The 16,508-nt window shown below is 45.7% G+C and overlaps 1 protein-coding gene across 2 annotated transcripts; it reads right to left on the bottom strand.

Annotated features, from left to right (window-relative positions):
• Nucleotides 1–861: 861 nt before the first annotated feature.
• On the bottom strand, nucleotides 862–16,299 carry HACD3 (3-hydroxyacyl-CoA dehydratase 3). Of its 2 annotated transcripts, XM_026648382.2 has the most exons (11): nucleotides 16,142–16,299; nucleotides 15,247–15,289; nucleotides 13,878–13,951; nucleotides 10,228–10,392; nucleotides 8,141–8,195; nucleotides 7,503–7,613; nucleotides 6,439–6,566; nucleotides 5,725–5,837; nucleotides 4,568–4,674; nucleotides 3,764–3,895; nucleotides 862–2,787 (listed from the first exon to the last, which is right to left on the bottom strand). In XM_026648382.2, the coding sequence occupies exons 1-11, from the start codon at nucleotides 16,226–16,228 to the stop codon at nucleotides 2,711–2,713; spliced, it is 1,092 nt and encodes a 363-aa protein (XP_026504167.1). In that variant the 5' UTR covers nucleotides 16,229–16,299; the 3' UTR covers nucleotides 862–2,710. The 2 variants fall into 2 exon arrangements, with proteins under 2 accessions (XP_026504167.1, XP_026504168.1); XM_026648383.2 differs by lacking the exon at nucleotides 7,503–7,613.
• Between the last annotated feature and the right edge of the window lie 209 nt (nucleotides 16,300–16,508).

Genomic DNA, 16,508 nt, shown 5'->3' with positions numbered 1-16,508 from the left:
CTTGACTTACCCAGTCAAAGACTGAGCGTATGAATACTGCATGTGGTTAGATGTATAGCTGGCAAGTTTTGGATGCTGTCAGTAATTGCATTCCTGACTTTAAAGATTTAAGCCCTGCCTTTCAAAATGTAAAGTTACTAAAGTTTCAGGTATCTCATTTGCCTCAAGACATTCATATTTGAGAAAGTAACTTACATTCTAGCAAGAGAAAAGTTCATTTTTTAACAAAATTGTAAGATATCACATTAACAAATAAAGAGTAACTTTTTATGGAAGCTTTCAGCGGTTTTGGCTCCAGTTTCAAAAGAACGGATGTGCATGTTTAGCATTACAGAGGCTTACTTTCATCATGTCTTTCCATCATGAAGGTAAGGTAACAAATTGCTCTTGTTTGCTTGCATAAGAGGCTGTACAAATAGCAAAATGAAAGACTTTGCTTGTAAATCTTTATTAATAGAAATACACAGTCAGCTGCCTTCGGAAGGACAAGCAAACTCAGTAGTTGAAGATCCATGGCAAATCACACCAAATACGGGTTGCAGTTCCTGCCCCGTACTCTCACAACCATGTATTTTATAAATGTTTAAATGCCCTTTAAAGGAATTAAAAGAATGAATGCTGTGTTAAATTCTCAGTGTCGGCACCAAGATATTCGATTCACTGTCAAATAGATGTGTACGTAGAAGTGACACAGTGTATAAATTATGGTGTAACTACCCTGAGGAAGCTGGCCATGCCCTTGTTTAGCCTTTCACACAGGCTCCTTTTAACACACTTAGGCCAGGTCTATGCTACAGACCTATATTGGTATGACGACGTCCCGCGCCTGAGTGACACGCAGTTATACTGACCTAACCCCATGTGTAGACAGCGCTATGTCTATGACAGAGCATCTCCCACCTAGCTACCACCTCTTGGGGAGGTGGATTAACTAACTACACCGACAGGAGACGCTCGCCCGTTGGGATAGGTTTGTCTTCACTTAAGTGCTGCAGCTGCGCTGATGCAGTATTTTAAGAGTAGCCCTGCCCTTCGATAGTGGTGAAAGTTCCTTAGGATAGTGTCTTTTTGCAGAATGCCTTCAGTGGCGGTTGGGCCACTTCTCTGCAAAAACCCCACCTAAATGTTCTAGTGTTAACCTCACACTAACAATCATTGGGGAAAAGGGTATTTCACACTGAAAATATAGCAACATGTTTTTTTTTTTTCTGGTGTTATGCTTTCGTCAAACAAAGCCATACAAACAGTGGGATGGAAATAAATTGATCGCTCTGGAATTAACTTGCACAAGGGTTACAGTGGGTGCTGGGGGAAAGAGTACTAGACTCAGCTGGGTCAACAGTGCAACTAACTGCTCTGTAGTCATGGTTACAATTAAGTTTATTTAAATCAGACTTTAGTTAATTTCAGGGAAAATGCAAAGGGTCAGAGGGGGCTGAATCCTGGCAGATCAGGTTGGGGGTGTAGGAGTCATTTTAATCATGGCACCCTTTATTCATTTTTAAGCAATGGGGGTTTCTTTGTTTAAAACAAATAAAATTACTTTTATAATTTACCTAAGGCATAAACCTGAAACAGCACTTGCCTCTCATTTGCTGAGATCTGGTACACAATACCAAAATGGTCCCTAACTTATTAGGCCCCCAACACAGCACCCCAAAAGCAAATGGCCAGCCTGGCATGCAGACTCCTTAGCTGCAGTCTTCTGCATTGAGGAAATAGGAAAACAGGTGCTTGCTTCCTTCTCAACAGGGTTTGAGCCAAGCACTTACACCACCATTCCCAAAAAGGAGCGGACCAGGGGCTGGCCTCCCTATGGTAGTAGAAGGAAGGTTGTGGGATCATCTCAAGGGAGGCCTGCTTTACCTCTGCATTTCCTGGGGGAATTCTAATTTTTGTGGGCTACTGGGGGAAGAATAGCAGGGAATGGAACCTCACCCCTACACTGCCTGGTTTTCCAGTGTCTGAGTTTGGGCATTTAAATTCTCACCGTCTGGCAGGGCAGAGTTAGTGACCACAAGGCCGTGTGAAGTAGCAGCTATGTCAACTGGTGAGGAAAATTTGAAGGAGTAGGTAGCTCCCACTAATGACTGGCTAGGACGTATGTAGCCAGATAGGGGCTGCTGAACACCATTACGTATCTCTATTCCATGGGGGAAGAGATTAAGCCTTCCTATTGTACATGCGTTAAGAACAAGCTGGTGGTGTCCAATGCTGACACTAGTTGCTCCCAGGTTTAAATGTATCAGCAAAAGCCTGCTGAAAAAAAGCAGATCTAGTACTGATCATTGATAAATACATTTCTCAGCTCCTCAGGCCACTCCTAGTCAGTTTCACATAGCATGGAGTGGATGGTCTGAAATATTCTACCCCAGCATCACAAGCCTTATCTGCATTCAATATCTGAAAGAGAGCAAATATCCAGTTAGAGCTGCTCAGTTTTTGCAAATAGGATTTCTTTTTATAATATGGTAACTGATAGGAAACACGTTTAAATATTGCCATTGTTCAACATTAGGTGCCATGCGTATATGATTGAAGAGGAACTCAATACAGTGTATGGGAATGCTATCTGAAGAGTCACTATGAAATCTAACATGATCATTTAGCTGTAGAAAATCCTTTCCATTATTATAATAGGTAAAATTGTAAGAATCAGAGGCTCCTGTCATTAAGATAAGTTAGGTCTAGGAAAGCACTGTAGTCCGTTTTACTTCATCTTTCTCTTTTTTGATCCAAGGTGCTGCCTCCTTTGCTTGTAGAGGTGACGCAAGTTTATAAACACACCTGAAAAGAGAAATAATTGTTTGGGCAGAACTGAAAATCACTGCAGATTACTTATGCCAGATAACTGAACTGAGTTAAAAATTATTTCGGATTTTCTTCTCACGTATGGACATAAAACTATGAAAGCTAAAGACAAATGAGTCCTTGCTGGGGTAGGGTTAAGACTGCAACAACCCACACTGTTTGTTATTGTAGGGTTGCTTAGAAGTTCTGGTTGTCACCCTTTAGGGGTAGCGGTATTGAAGATGGAGGGAGGGGGAAATAATTCTTGAATCTTGTGATAGCTTGCGAGAAAAAGTGTCACAAACCTAAACAGTCCACATCAGACTAAACAATAGAAACAGGGTTGGTGTCATTTAAGTCTTTTTTTAATCAGATGGAATGAAGTTTGGAGTTCAAAATTTTCATTTAAAAATCATGGGCTAGATTCTGTATTCCTCTGACTTCAATGAGATTTTTGGATCCACAGAGATGTAGGCTCAACCTGCACACAGTACACTTTTATCATTGGTCCACTAATAATAGAGAACAAACAACTGTAGCTGATCAGTTAAACATTAAACTACTGTTAAAAAAAAACCCCTCCTATGAAGCTCTTCAGGGAACTGCTTCTTCATATTCCATTAGTATCAGTGTATGTTGGTTAACATCTGTGTAGTTTTGAACTACACAAAGAATCTAGCAAAATCCTGCAGAAGTCCACACTTTTATCCAATGACACTGATATAATAATTGTAATATTTTGGCCTCTGATATGCATGTGCTTCAAGGTGATCTGTTATTGAGGTCTCCTTTTGGGTTAACCTGTGCAATTCACTACAAGTCTGATGACAGTTTAAGCTCAGTCAAATTGGTACAACAATGACCTATCAGATATGATCATTTAAAGTTGCAATCTATTACTCCTTTTTTGTACATAACTGGACTTGGTATTTCAACAGGAGAGAAATACAATGAAACAACAACAAAAACTTACCTAAAAATAACATTATCAGGTAGATTTGAAGAAAGAATGAAAATTTGATTGTCATGCTCATCGGATATGGCAGCGTGAAACTAAACTTCCCTGTTTCACTGAAGATTGGAATGGCCTGAATCAGAGACACAGCTGAAAGCAGAAGGCCAAGACGATTATAGGCAAAATACAAAGGACAAGGTAAACTCTAGAGTGGGTCAAAAAATGAAGCTTCTCAAAGTTGTTCCCTTTTAATGGTAAAATATTTTGATGCTTTCTGACCAGCTCTTGTAATCTAGAGAGACTTCAGCATAAACTAGTTTTAAGTGGCATCTTTAAACACACCTGCACCCAAGTCATGATATTTTCCTAGTTTTGTTTGTTGGCATTGGTGGGCAATGCTATGAATCCACCCATAGCAGCAAAATATTAACCTTACTGGCTAAGTTCAGTGCACTCTGCTGTTTCTTCCTCTCACTACAAAGAAAGTCAACCCAGAGAACCGAAGAAAAGCAACAACCCAAACCAGCCAAAAAAAGTATACAAACGAGAGGGAAAAATGTAGAAGTCAAAACAAACCTATTCAACATTTCATTTTGAAACTAACCATCAAAATGTTGCTTCAAAACTAGCAGTTTTGTTTTGAAACTTTGCAGTTGATCAGAATGAAATTATTTTGGTTTTGTCAAAAAAAATTGATTTTGGTTCAAAGTAAACTAATTGTTTTCAGGCTTTTCAATTCCACCATCGAAACCGAAGTATGAGTTACTCTCTCATCTCTATGCAGAGCAGCACGATCTACAAGGCTGTGTTTTTGAGGCTTACCTTCTGCCAAGGTGCCTAAAGGATAGAGAGGAATCCAGATGGTATATCGGATCCAAGTTAGTAATTTCCATTCTATATCAATGCAGGAAAGCATGTAGAATGGATACCTAGAATAACATTCAAAGTTTGAAAGACAGACATTACGTAAAAGTTTAACTTTCCACTTAAGTTACAATATTGTGCATAATCACTGTATGATGTCGTGAATGTCAAATATTCATGATAAACATGATAAATTCGTTTAACTATTGTCTTAATTGTAAATAATGATTAAGAATATTAAGAAGGGACTGTTTCATATGGAGCTGCAGCAGGTATGTTTTTCCTCTCACAGCTTACAGTACTAGACTGTACAAAGTGGGTATTCACCCACGAAAGCTTATGCTCCAATACATCTGTTAGTCTTAAAGGTGCCACAGGACTCTCTGTTGCTTTTTACAGATCCAGACTAACACGGTTACCCCTCTGATACAGTACTAGACTTATTATCCTGGCAACCTGGATAGGTTTAACTGCCTGCTTTCTTCAAAATATTTCAATTTAGATCCCAAAAAATGAATAGAATACAATGTACACCTCTACCCCGATATAACGTGACCTGATATAACACGAATTCGGATATAATGCGGTAAAGCAGTGCTCCGAGGGGGCGGGGCTGCGCACTCCGGCGGATCAAAGCAAGTTCGATATAACGCGGTTTCACCTATAACGAGGTAAGATTTTTTGGCTCCCGAGGACAGCGTTATATCGAGGTAGAGGTGTAGTTGGTCTGACAAACACCAGAAATTCCAGAATCCATCAAATTCTTTAGCCAAAGGTCTGAATTTAACTGTGGAAAGTGACATGAAAATGAGATTTCCCTACCAAGGGCTGGAAATGGGTAGAGGAACATAGCAGCAAGTTTTCCCAGACATGGAGCAACATCGGCTCTCGCATCTCACATTGGAATCAGGCCCAGACTCTGCCAGATACAGGAAGCTAGCAAGACAGTTACGCTGTGACAAATCTGAGTCCCAAGGAACATTTTACCAGCAGGGGCTATAATGCGAATGCCACAGGGTGTTTCTTAATGGCAAAATCAAAATTATTTGAAAGCAAAGGCTGTTTTCCAGTAGAGCCCTGGCATTCCATGCATGGCAAAGGAAAATCCAACAAACCTGAATAGCTCGATAATACTCCAGCAGTAAAATACAAAGAACACCACCGCTTTGCTTTGCATTTCCTCCACATTTCCGAGGACAATAAACAAGACAAAATTTCTTCCAAGGACCTGTTTAACAAACCCCAACACAGCCATGTAAGTATACTGAACAGATACCAATGCGGCACAGTCAGAGGGCAACAGTGAGCCCCTACCACTAGAAATACACAGCACAGGCTCCTTTAGAGCCCTGGGCACATGCAGCTCAGGGCCAGGGCAGATTAGTGGTGCTGGAAGACCAGGGCACGTGCCCCTGGAGCTGAGCTGTGGGCTGGGGAAGTGCTTCCTAAGCCTGTAGTCCTTGTACACACTGACCAGCTGTATTAGGGGCCAACCCAGAAGCAGAGAGAGAAGGTGGCCACATCTTTTGCAGCGCAGTGTGTTTGCTGTGGGAAGTTGAGCTGGTCCAAGTGCATGAGGATCCCCCACCCCGCTGTTCTTGTCTTTGCCCCAACTCCTTGTCTCGTCAGACAACCCAAGAAGGTAGCCTACCAACCCAGGCTAGGAAGCATGGATTCCTACCAATGGGGCAAAAGATATCCCTGGGGTAAGTCCAAATTGATGCCATTTCCTCCTCATCCCTCCCCGCTTTTTTTTAAAGCAGTCATGTCTAAGACTATCACAATATAAACTGTAATAACCTGGGGTGCGAGAAATCTTAAAATATTACCTGGAGTAAAGAAGGTATAAGTGGTGACCTGACGATTCCTACTAGTGAATTCAGGATCTCTATAAATGCGAGTGTCTGACAGAAATACATCATGTCAGCAATGGTGTGAAATGTATCATAGAAGGAATCTATCAGAAACAAAAGACCGCTTTAAGGCATCTGAATTTGCCTGCTGGGAGAAGCCAGCTTAACTACACAGCCCCCAACATATACTACTAACTCACTCAAATATTTTAGAACTAGATTTGTGTTGGGAAAATGTAGTCTTCAGCCTTGTATGTAAAGCCGATATGCAGGCTAGTGTGAAGTCAGAGTGAAAGCCTTAAAAACGTTACCCGATCAAAGTAAAGTCCTATGCTGAAAGTATCACAGAATCACAGGGTTAGAAGGGACCGCAAGGGTCGTCTAGTCTAACCCCCAATGCAAGGACAATTAGAGCCATTTCAGTAAATAATATGGAAAAGAAAGAGGGTTGTGCTGTGGATTAACAGAATGGACAATTGGATCTTTTAGTAAAATAACATTTGAGCCAATCCATTTTTAGTAATACTGGCTCTCTAAAGGTAAGAAACGTCTGTCTCGAGTGTGAGGTAGTGTAGTTGTAGCCATGTCGGTTCCAGGACAGTACAGACACAAGGTGGGTGAGAAAATATATTTTACTGGACCACCTTCTGTTGATGACAGAGACAAGCTTTCAAGCCACACAGAGCTTGTCTCTCTCACCAACAGAAGACAGTCCAATAAAAGATATTACCTCGCCCACCTTGCCTAGAGAGTGAGACATTTTTCATCCGCCCTCCTGCAACGCAGTTCCTTTTTTTAAATTAAAATTTAGCATTTACAGATTACAGCAAATATTACTGATGCCCGTAAATCACAGGATCTGTAACTATTTACAGGTCCTGTCCTTAACGTTATGACAACTTTTGGGCGGGTTTTGTTGTGCATTTCAATGAAGTATTTACAGTTTCATGTGGCTTCATTTAGATGTCATTGTTTAGAAATTACTGCAAAGGGTGAAAGGAGGAAGAAATAGCATGGATAAAATAGTGCTTATTACTTGCCTTTTCCTAAGATAAACAGGCGAACTGTCATATTCACAAAAATCCAGGAGAACCCCAAAAACTGCACAAGATTATACATGAACAAATATCCTCTCTTCAGCTGTCTGAAAGCTACAATCAATGTTAAACAATCATGTTAGCAAAAGGCAACAGCATTCCTATTTTGTGCAACTGGGTCTCGGTGGTGAGGTGGGTTAGTGAGTTAGCCTTTCAAATCTGAAGATGGGTTACAAGAGAAAACAAGGTTTCACTCTATTCCGGACAATACAGGACCACCAAACAATTTGCCATGTGGACTCAAGGAAAACAGCACTGGAATAACAGGAGTGCTGCACCTATCTCAGCTTGGGCTGGGCTTTCACATCCCCTGCTTGCACTATTGATGACAAAAATTACCACATCCCCTATGAAACAGTAGTGTGGTTTTACTAAGCTTGTAAGTAGTTATATACATAATAAAGTGCTGTATGCTAGTTTTACAGAGACAACACGTCTATCAACACTACCGTGATAGCATCGTAAGTACTTAAGTGCATGCTTACAGCGGTAATATTTTGCCTGTGATGTGCATAAGCAAACTATTGCCACTATCTTAGCCACCAAATCAACTTTACTAATTTAAAGATACAGTCACTTACGGTCTTTAGGGACTCTGGATTCAATTCTGATTTTGTTAATCCTCTCTTCTTCTTCCTAAAAATTATGGATAAAGTTTTTAAGGGTGTTAATGTAGTATTTCAATACAGTAATGAGCAGCTAATATTTAGTTAACTGTTCTGCTGCAAAGCTAGTGGGGTTTTAGACTCAGCTAATATCCTCTTAGTAGTCTAATGTGTTAAATTTTTCACCTAGGCAAAACTGTGCAAATTCTTCATTGTCAGGAAAGAGTGTTACTGCAAGAGCGAATGGTTGTCTAACCAGCTATGCGACCTCCATTATATATTTTCATCTAATGAATATGTTTTTTTGCTGTGATCATTAATTCTTGATCATTACCACCACTCAAAACTGTTCCTTTTCTTATGAAAGTGTGAAATCATCCTCTGGCTCTCTTCAGACCATTTAACACCCACCCACCAATTGTTAACTCCTGGGAAGAAGTAAAGTCACTCTGGATTGCCATATAAATCAAAACAGCCCTTTGCAATATCCTGTATAACTGACATAGTCATTAGGATGTAAGAAATAGACTTGTCCTTCTGACCCTGGGGCAGTGTTTGTTGTAGAACTGACACCACTCACACTTTGCATGGGTGCTTGCGTCCTTTCCAAGGGGGATTGTTATTTCTTTGCTAACCATTCTGAATGCAGTAGAGAGCATCTGAATTACCAGATAGCTGAATGTAAAGACAGGGCCAGCCTGGTGGCTCAGGAGGCTGCTTCTGGACACTCCACCTAGAAATCCTCATTTTAGAAACAACCTCGGGCCTCCTGCTTTTCACACAAGCAAGGTTGGGGTGTTTTAGAAAGGGAGTCTCTCTTGGTCTTTGACTGGAGGAAACAGCACACACTATCTAGGACAGAGGTTCTCAAACTGTGGTCCAGTCCGGGAGCTCCATTCAAGTGGTCCGCGGATAGTTCCCTCTAAGGTGCGTGCCTGGGCGGCCGTACACAAGAGAATGAAGGGCCACCCACCTAATTAGTGGGGCCGTGCAGGCGTGGCTCCACTAATTAGGTGAGTGGACCCTGGAGAAGATGCACATGTAAGGTGAGGTGGTGGCCTTGGGGGGAATAGAGGGACCGTGGGGTGAGAAGAAGGGGTGGGAGGAATTTGGGATGTGCAGGGCTGCGGTGGCTAGAGAAAGGCGACTTTCCCCAGCTCAAGAGCTGCGGCTGCCAGGGAGAGACGGCCGGGCTTCCCAGCCCCAGCTCGGGGGCTGCTGCAGTGGGGGAGAGAGGGCACATCCATCGCACTAGAAAGGTAAGACTATTGATATTAAAATATGAGTTGTGTGCTTTTATTTGTAGAACAAAAAAAACATTATTTTTTTTTTATATAGCGCTTTTATCCAAAGCGCTTTACAGTAGTTAGCTAACGGTACAAACATCATTTGGAAAGATCATTAAGTGGTCCGTTGAGACCCTCAGCAATTTTCTAGTGCTCCGCGAAATAAAAAAAGTTTGAGAACCCCTGGCCTAGGGGATATAACCTGCCAAGTTCAGAGCCAGAGCCAGATCCATGTGGGAGCATTCTGATTTGGGGCCAACTCTAATAACAATATAAGCAAAAGGCGAGCACGTGCTTGAGACAGTCTCGTTTAAGGAGAGCAGAGGCAGGCTGTCTCTCACGGCAAGGCACCTCAACTTCTGGAGACCCTGGTTTGTAAGTAGGCAAGATAGCTTGAGCCCTCTGCCAACATCAGCTATCCCATGGATTTTAGCTTATTTAGACTGTGAGCTCTTCAGGGCAAGGACCATCCATGTATGTTTCTATAACGTCTAGCACAAAGGGACCCTGATCCAGACTGGGGCCTCTGTGCATAACTTACAGATAATGCCCATTTTAAACCAAACACCTCACCTAGCAGTGCCTCCCCTTTTAGTTACAGGTCTTTATACTGAATCCGTTTATTATTGTTTCATTTGGATCTTGCCTCCAGCACACTAGACAGAACTCCAAATAAATATAAATACGTTAACTCAATGGCAAAAGTCTATGTATTTCTTTGGACATGCACTCTTAGCTGCTTATTTCAACTGCTCCGAAAGCGCAGGGAGTACTGACCTTTGCTTTGAGTTCCATTTCAGCATCCGACTCATCTAGCCAGCGATCAAAATCAGGCGCTAGGAACAACGGACGCCGCTCCTGTTTGGTGAGTCTTTCCCACCAGTTGCTTTCTTTTTTCTGCACGGTGATGTTCAACTGCCTTTGAGTCACTTTGTACACCAGCTGCGGGAGACACAATGCGGGGTAGACACAAGAACGTGCCTCATTAGAACTGGGGCCCACATGACAAGAATGTTTTTGATTCAACCAGGGCTGGTGAAAGGTTCTGTATTGATAGCTCTGGAGAGCGAAGTCCTCTAGCATCGATATACGTACAACACAGGCAGCAGCAGTGCGGCTTAGTCGTGCTGCCCCAACCCTGACGTAGAGGGGTTGTGTCTAAGGAATTTGTCTACATGCCAGTCACGGGGAGTGAGCAGCTTGCGCAGACAAACCTGAGCTAGTTTTCCTCCAGCTAGCTCGGGTGGGGTAGCAGGAAGCCACAGAACGCTGGGTAACCACTCAAGCAGCCGGCTCCCACGGAAGCCCAGGCTGCTGCAGCTTCACGGCTCTGGGGCCGGAGCTAGCTAGATTAAAACGAGCTCGTTTGCGTCTGCGTGAGTGGCGATCGTGCCCCCACTGCAGGAGCGATATACCGTAAGGGGGAGAAGGCAATTCGGTATCCACAGCCACATTCAGCGCCCGCTGCCTCTGCGGTACCTGCCTATCAAGGAGGCCAGCTGCCGGGGTGGTGGTTTTTGGGATGGTCTAGCTGGCAGTAGACTGGTTTCACAAGACCCCCCCAGCTCATTTCACACAGGCCACTAAAAGGCCATTGGAGCCGTGGTCTCCAACCTTTTTAAGTGCAAGATCACTTTTTGAATTTAAGTGCAACCCAGCATCTACCTCAAAGGAAATGGAGAAATAACAGTAATCACGCAAATCCAAACACCCTTGCCCCGCCCCCTGCCCCGAGGCCATGCCCCTGCCCTGCTCACACCATCCCCCCTCCCTCCGTTGCTTGCTCTCCCCCACTCTCACCAGGCTGGGACTGGGCAGTGGGAAGGGGTGCAGGCTCTGGGCTGGGGCTGAGGGGTTTGGAGTGTGGGAGGGGCTCCAGGATGAGCCTGGGGCAGGGGTACAGGAGGGGGTTCAGGGTGCAGGTTCTGGGAGGGAGTTTGGGTGTAGGAGGGGGCTCAGGGCTGGGGGAGGGGGCTAGGGGTGCTGGCTCCGGGAGGGGGCTCAGGACTCGGGCAGCAGGTTGGGGTGCAGGCTCTGGGAGGGGGCAGGGGTGTGGGGTGCAGGAGGGTGTTGGGGTGCAGGCTCTGGGAGGGGCTTGGGGTGCAGGAAGGGGCTCAGGCCTGGGGCTTGGGGTGCAGGAGGGGATGCGGGCTTTGGGAGGGGGTGTGGGGTGCAGGCTCTGGAGGGAGTTTGGGTGCAGGGGGCTCAAGACTGGGGCAGGGGGTTGGGGTGCAGGAGGGGGGTGCGGGATGCAGGCTCCGGGAGAGCATTTGGGTGCAGGGAGGGGGGGCTGGGGGAAGGCATTGGGGTGCAGGAGGGGTTTGGTGTGCGGGCTCCGGCCAAGCGCTGCTTACCTCAGACAGCGGCGCAGCCACCATGTCCGGCAGCAACTCCTGGGGATGGGGGGTTGGAGGGAGGGGCAGACGGCTCCACACACTGCCTTGTCTGCAGGCACTGCCCCCGCAGCTCCCATTGGCCGGGAACTGGCATAGCTTGTTTCACTCATGGGGGGTGGTTTTACTATACCATAACTTTGCCAGAAATAGCTGCGTCCACACTGGGAGTGCTTCACTGATACAGGAATTCAGGTATACTATACGAGCAAAGCGTTCCTACTATACCAGTCAAAGCATCGTTTTGTAGCTGTAACTGAATCTACGCTATGGACTTTGGCTGGCACAGCTGTGCTGGTCAAGGGGGTTCCAGCACCTCTGTGACCTTATCTGCAGCAATATGGCCTCAGAGGCCACCTCTCCCTGTGTGCTGTACCACTGCAGATGAGGTCACTGGAGCTCCCTTGGATAGGTGGGGCTTTTTTGGGGTTTTGTTTTTTGGTAATACAGAAACAAATGGAACAATCATCCCTTAAAGCAGGAGCAGTGCTGGAGTACTTTCCAGCCAGCCAATTCTCCCCTCCTGACACTGACCATCTCTGGTTAGATTTCCATGCTGTCTAGTCATATGACACTCAAGATGCCACTTCTGTTGGGAGCCATAGCTCGCTCTCCAGTCCTGGCCTCAGATTACCAACAGCCTGCCAGCACGTTGTTTGGTCTTTATCAGAGATTTTAAACACATGTCAAGTCTCTTAGGGAAAAGACACTGCTATGCATTGGCAAGGAGGGTGTGCAGGTGCACAAATACAGCAGGACGTGCTCAGAATGATTTGGGGTTAGACTAATGGCTGGTCCCCACATAGACCTGTGCCAATTTAACCAAATCAGTTTGCTAAAGCCAATGTCATTATTTCGATGCAGTTCTGTGAGTGGACGCTTATTTCGGAATAGAAGCGACTAGAAGCTAGTAGCCAACTGACTTTAGTTAAATATATCAACACTTTTTTTTAATTTTGCACTAAGAGTACCCAGGCACCACAATAACTAACTAGATCGATTTTAATTCTCACCTTTTGTTATTTTGTTGCAAATCTTTGGGTAGACAAGGCCTGGCACTCTGATTACAGTGGAGTTTAAATCAAAGAACTTTTGCTTCTTTTACTGCAAAGCTTCACTTCTATATTGATGGGTTGGCAAATCCCTCGGAATTCAGCAATTTACCTCTCCAGAGAGGAGTTAAATTCTGCATTTCAACTCCTCTCCTTTCTTCTCTGCTCAGCGAGATGGGAAGGGAAGTTCTATCTGCCCCAAGGAAGGAAGGATTAGGCAGAATTTCCCAGATTTATGGCAGCTATTCCTAGTGGGCAAATAAAAAGAGCCAGGACAAGTCTTGCTACAGCTGCTGCCCACTGGGGGTGAAGATCAGTTCTGCAGGACCCCCTGTGACTAAAAGGAGAGGCAGATCTTGGAGGGCCAGGAAGGGTCAATCTTACCAGTTAGGCTCTCTCCTGTTCTAAGACAGGAAATAAGACAGCGCTTCACAGTAAGAGAGTTGCAACATGTTCGTGCTGGGATTCTGAGTATTTCGTACAAGCAATGAGAGCACGTGTCAAGATTTTTAGCAAGGTCACAGAATATGTAAGAAGTGTAATTGATTTATTTCAGAGAGGCTGCACTTCACATGTGCTAACTTAACAGTGGATGGTATTTCCCCCAACCTGGGATGTTTCGTTCAGAAAAACTGCTAGATTCTCTGCTATTTTTCTGCTCCAGTAAATTTTTCAGCTACCCACCACTCTCTTCTGTAATTAATTTAAAGCCATGTTCCCATAAACCCATATTTATGAGAGCAGAGTGAGATCTGTGTGAGTAAAGGTTGCGGAATCAGGCTCAAAGACGGGGTATTGAACATGTACAGCATTTAGAACTTCAAACCTTAGTAAAATCATCTGTTATCGCATCAGGAAGCAAAGCAACTATCCGAAATAGCATCCCAGGAGATTTAAAGCATAGCCATTTGCTTTTGGGTTTGTTTTTTTTTTAAACAGGAATACTCTTCTTTTGTAAAACATAAAAGAAAAAAATACATACTTGGGGCTTGACCGGTTCTAGAAACGCAAGCTGAAATTCATATACGTTGTCCCCCTTGGCACCATGACCCTGGGCTAAAAGAAAAGGAGCACCAATCAGTGTAAAGATCCTGAAGAGTCCCCCCCACCACCGCACACCGTCTGCAAAATGGACTTTAAACAAACACTGAATCATTATATTTACAAAGTGCCCTCCCCCGCCCCAATGTGCTGCATGCTCAAACTATTTAAGAATGGACCTGCAAAGACAGCGTCACAGATTTTTAGAATTGCATTCGCTTTTAACGAAGTGACATTTTAAAAATGCGCTGGGTGCCTTATGGGGGGGGTCGACATCTGCTATAACAGAGAATAGTGCTGGAAAAGGACCTTCCTGTGAGGCAGGAACGGATGAGGCTCCGGGAGGAGCAAGTTCCACCCAACGGGAGCTATCTCAGCAAAGGATCAGCTGCCCAACTTAAGATGCAATGGTGAAATCCCTAAAACATCAGTGATGACAGAGTGCAAATACGCACCAGGATTCATCAGTCTCCTACAAAGCCAGGTCCTTCCTCATAAAATCCTCTGAAAGCCAGCAGGCTCATCAAAAAATATGCCATTTTAAAGGGTGCCATTGTAAAATAATCCTGTCCATATAAAGCTCGATACAACCTAAGCCAACACATTACCTTTTTACCATAGGCTTCAGGGCCACAAGAGTGGTATACAGCCTCAAGGATGCAGAATGAAAGATACATAGTAGATTCCTAATGCAAAAAAAGCAACAGTATGTTCCTAGCACTAACCTCACAAGCAAAACAGCAAACTCGGTCCCTTAAGGTTGAACTGCTCAGTCAAAATAAAACAAAAAACCTTTACAAAGGAATCTATTTACCTTTCAAATTGAAATTTAGTTCCTGGTCCAAAACCTGATAGTATTTGCACACAAGGTCTTCGTGACAGCAATACTGCTTTCAGTGTGAAGTTTAGGGAAAGACACATGGAAAAATCAGCTGACATATTTAAATGTGGTGCATGGTTGGTTTTTTGTTGGTTTTTTTTAAATTAAATATGACCTTCTACAAAGAGTGGTGATCCTATCAACTACTACAGCTAGACCTAGAACATTTAACTGAAACTCAACACCACCAGCTGTATTGTGTTACACTTCCGCCTAAAGGCTCTGATGTTCAAGCTCCTCTGGGCGAGTGTAGGGGTCCAGGATTGGGGCCTAAATCATTATGACCAAGAAAAGAAATTAGAAAAGTTGTGGCCAGTAATCCCTTGGCAATCCTACCCTCTGTCCAGCTAGGCTGCATGTCGCTAGGAGTCCACCCCTGCGCAGAGGGGTCAGGAATGCTATTAACTTTAAAACAAATGTAGTTACCTACCTTTGAAATGAAGCACGTTATCCGTAATGGTGATCTCGGGGCTCTGAGGAAAGAGAGGATGTTTTAGGCGGCAGGCGTGTACCCGTTCCAAACAAACTGTTTAACGCCAGGATGGTGGCAATTGAGGGGGATTCAGAATCTGACCCAGAAAAGCCTGGGAGCTTCAAGCAGCAAAGTACACAGGTTCCAGTTGCACCTGTGGTGCTCCAGCCTTTTTCTTGGAGCCAAATGCCTAATGCACCTGGCATGAGATGGGGGAACTGGAGTTAGGAGGGAGTCTCCCTGGGCTGTATACCCCATGCATGGGACGGGGCGGCCCTGTACAAGGAGAGGAGGGTCTCCCCGGGCTGTATGCAGTGCATGGGACAGGGGTGCTGTAGAGCGGGGTGGGGTGTCTCCCTGGGCTACATGCCCTATGCACGAGAGGGGGGGTGCTGTACAGCAGGGAGGGGGTGTCTCCCTGGGCTGTACACACCATGCCCGGGACAAGGGCATTGTACAGTAGGGAAGGAGCGTCTCCCTGGGTTGTATACCCCATGCATGGGTTGGGGGCTCTGTGCAGCGGGGTGGGTGTCTCGCTGGGCTGCATTTCCCATGCATAGGATGGGGGCTCTGTGCAGCGGGATGGGTGTCTCCCTGGGCTGTATACCCCATGCATGGGATAGGGGCTCTGTGCAGCGGGGTGGGTGTCTCCCTGGGCTGCATTTCCCATGCATGGGATGGGGGCTCTGTGCAGCGGGGGGGGGGTCTCCCTGGGCTGCATGCCCCGTGCACGGGATAGGAGCGTCTCCCTGGGCTGTACACACACAGCATGCAACAGGGGCGCTGTACAGCGGGGTGGGGGCGGCTCCCCGGGCTGCCTGCCCCGTGCACGGGACTGGGGGCCCGGCGGTACCTGCACGTCGCTCAGCTCCACCCGCAGGTAGAGCTCGCTGTGCCGCTGCGCCCAGTGCACGTGCGGGGTCAGGCTCTGGCTCTGCATGATGGCGGCGGCCGGGACAGGCCGGGCTCCGACTGCTCCGCGCGGCGCCTGGCGAGGCCGAGGTGGCTGGCTGCCCGGGCCGCGGGGCGGAGCGAGCTCCCGGGCCGGTGCGCACGCGCCCGGCCGCTGACTCTTCCTGCCCCTCTCCGGCAGTCGGGTGCCCAGTGGGGCTGGGGCTGGGCCTAGGCGAGGGCTTGGTAGGTGGTACGTCCTAGCCTGTGCATGGTGCGGCTGTAGCACCGGTGCATGGTGCGGCTGGACCCTGGGTAGCACCGGTGCA

The sequence above is a fragment of the Terrapene carolina genome, unplaced genomic scaffold (assembly GCF_002925995.2).
Source record: "Terrapene carolina triunguis isolate 2854851 unplaced genomic scaffold, T_m_triunguis-2.0 Scaffold67, whole genome shotgun sequence".
Taxonomy (NCBI): Eukaryota; Metazoa; Chordata; order Testudines; family Emydidae; genus Terrapene; species Terrapene triunguis.
This window is presented reverse-complemented; position numbering and strand designations above follow the sequence as displayed.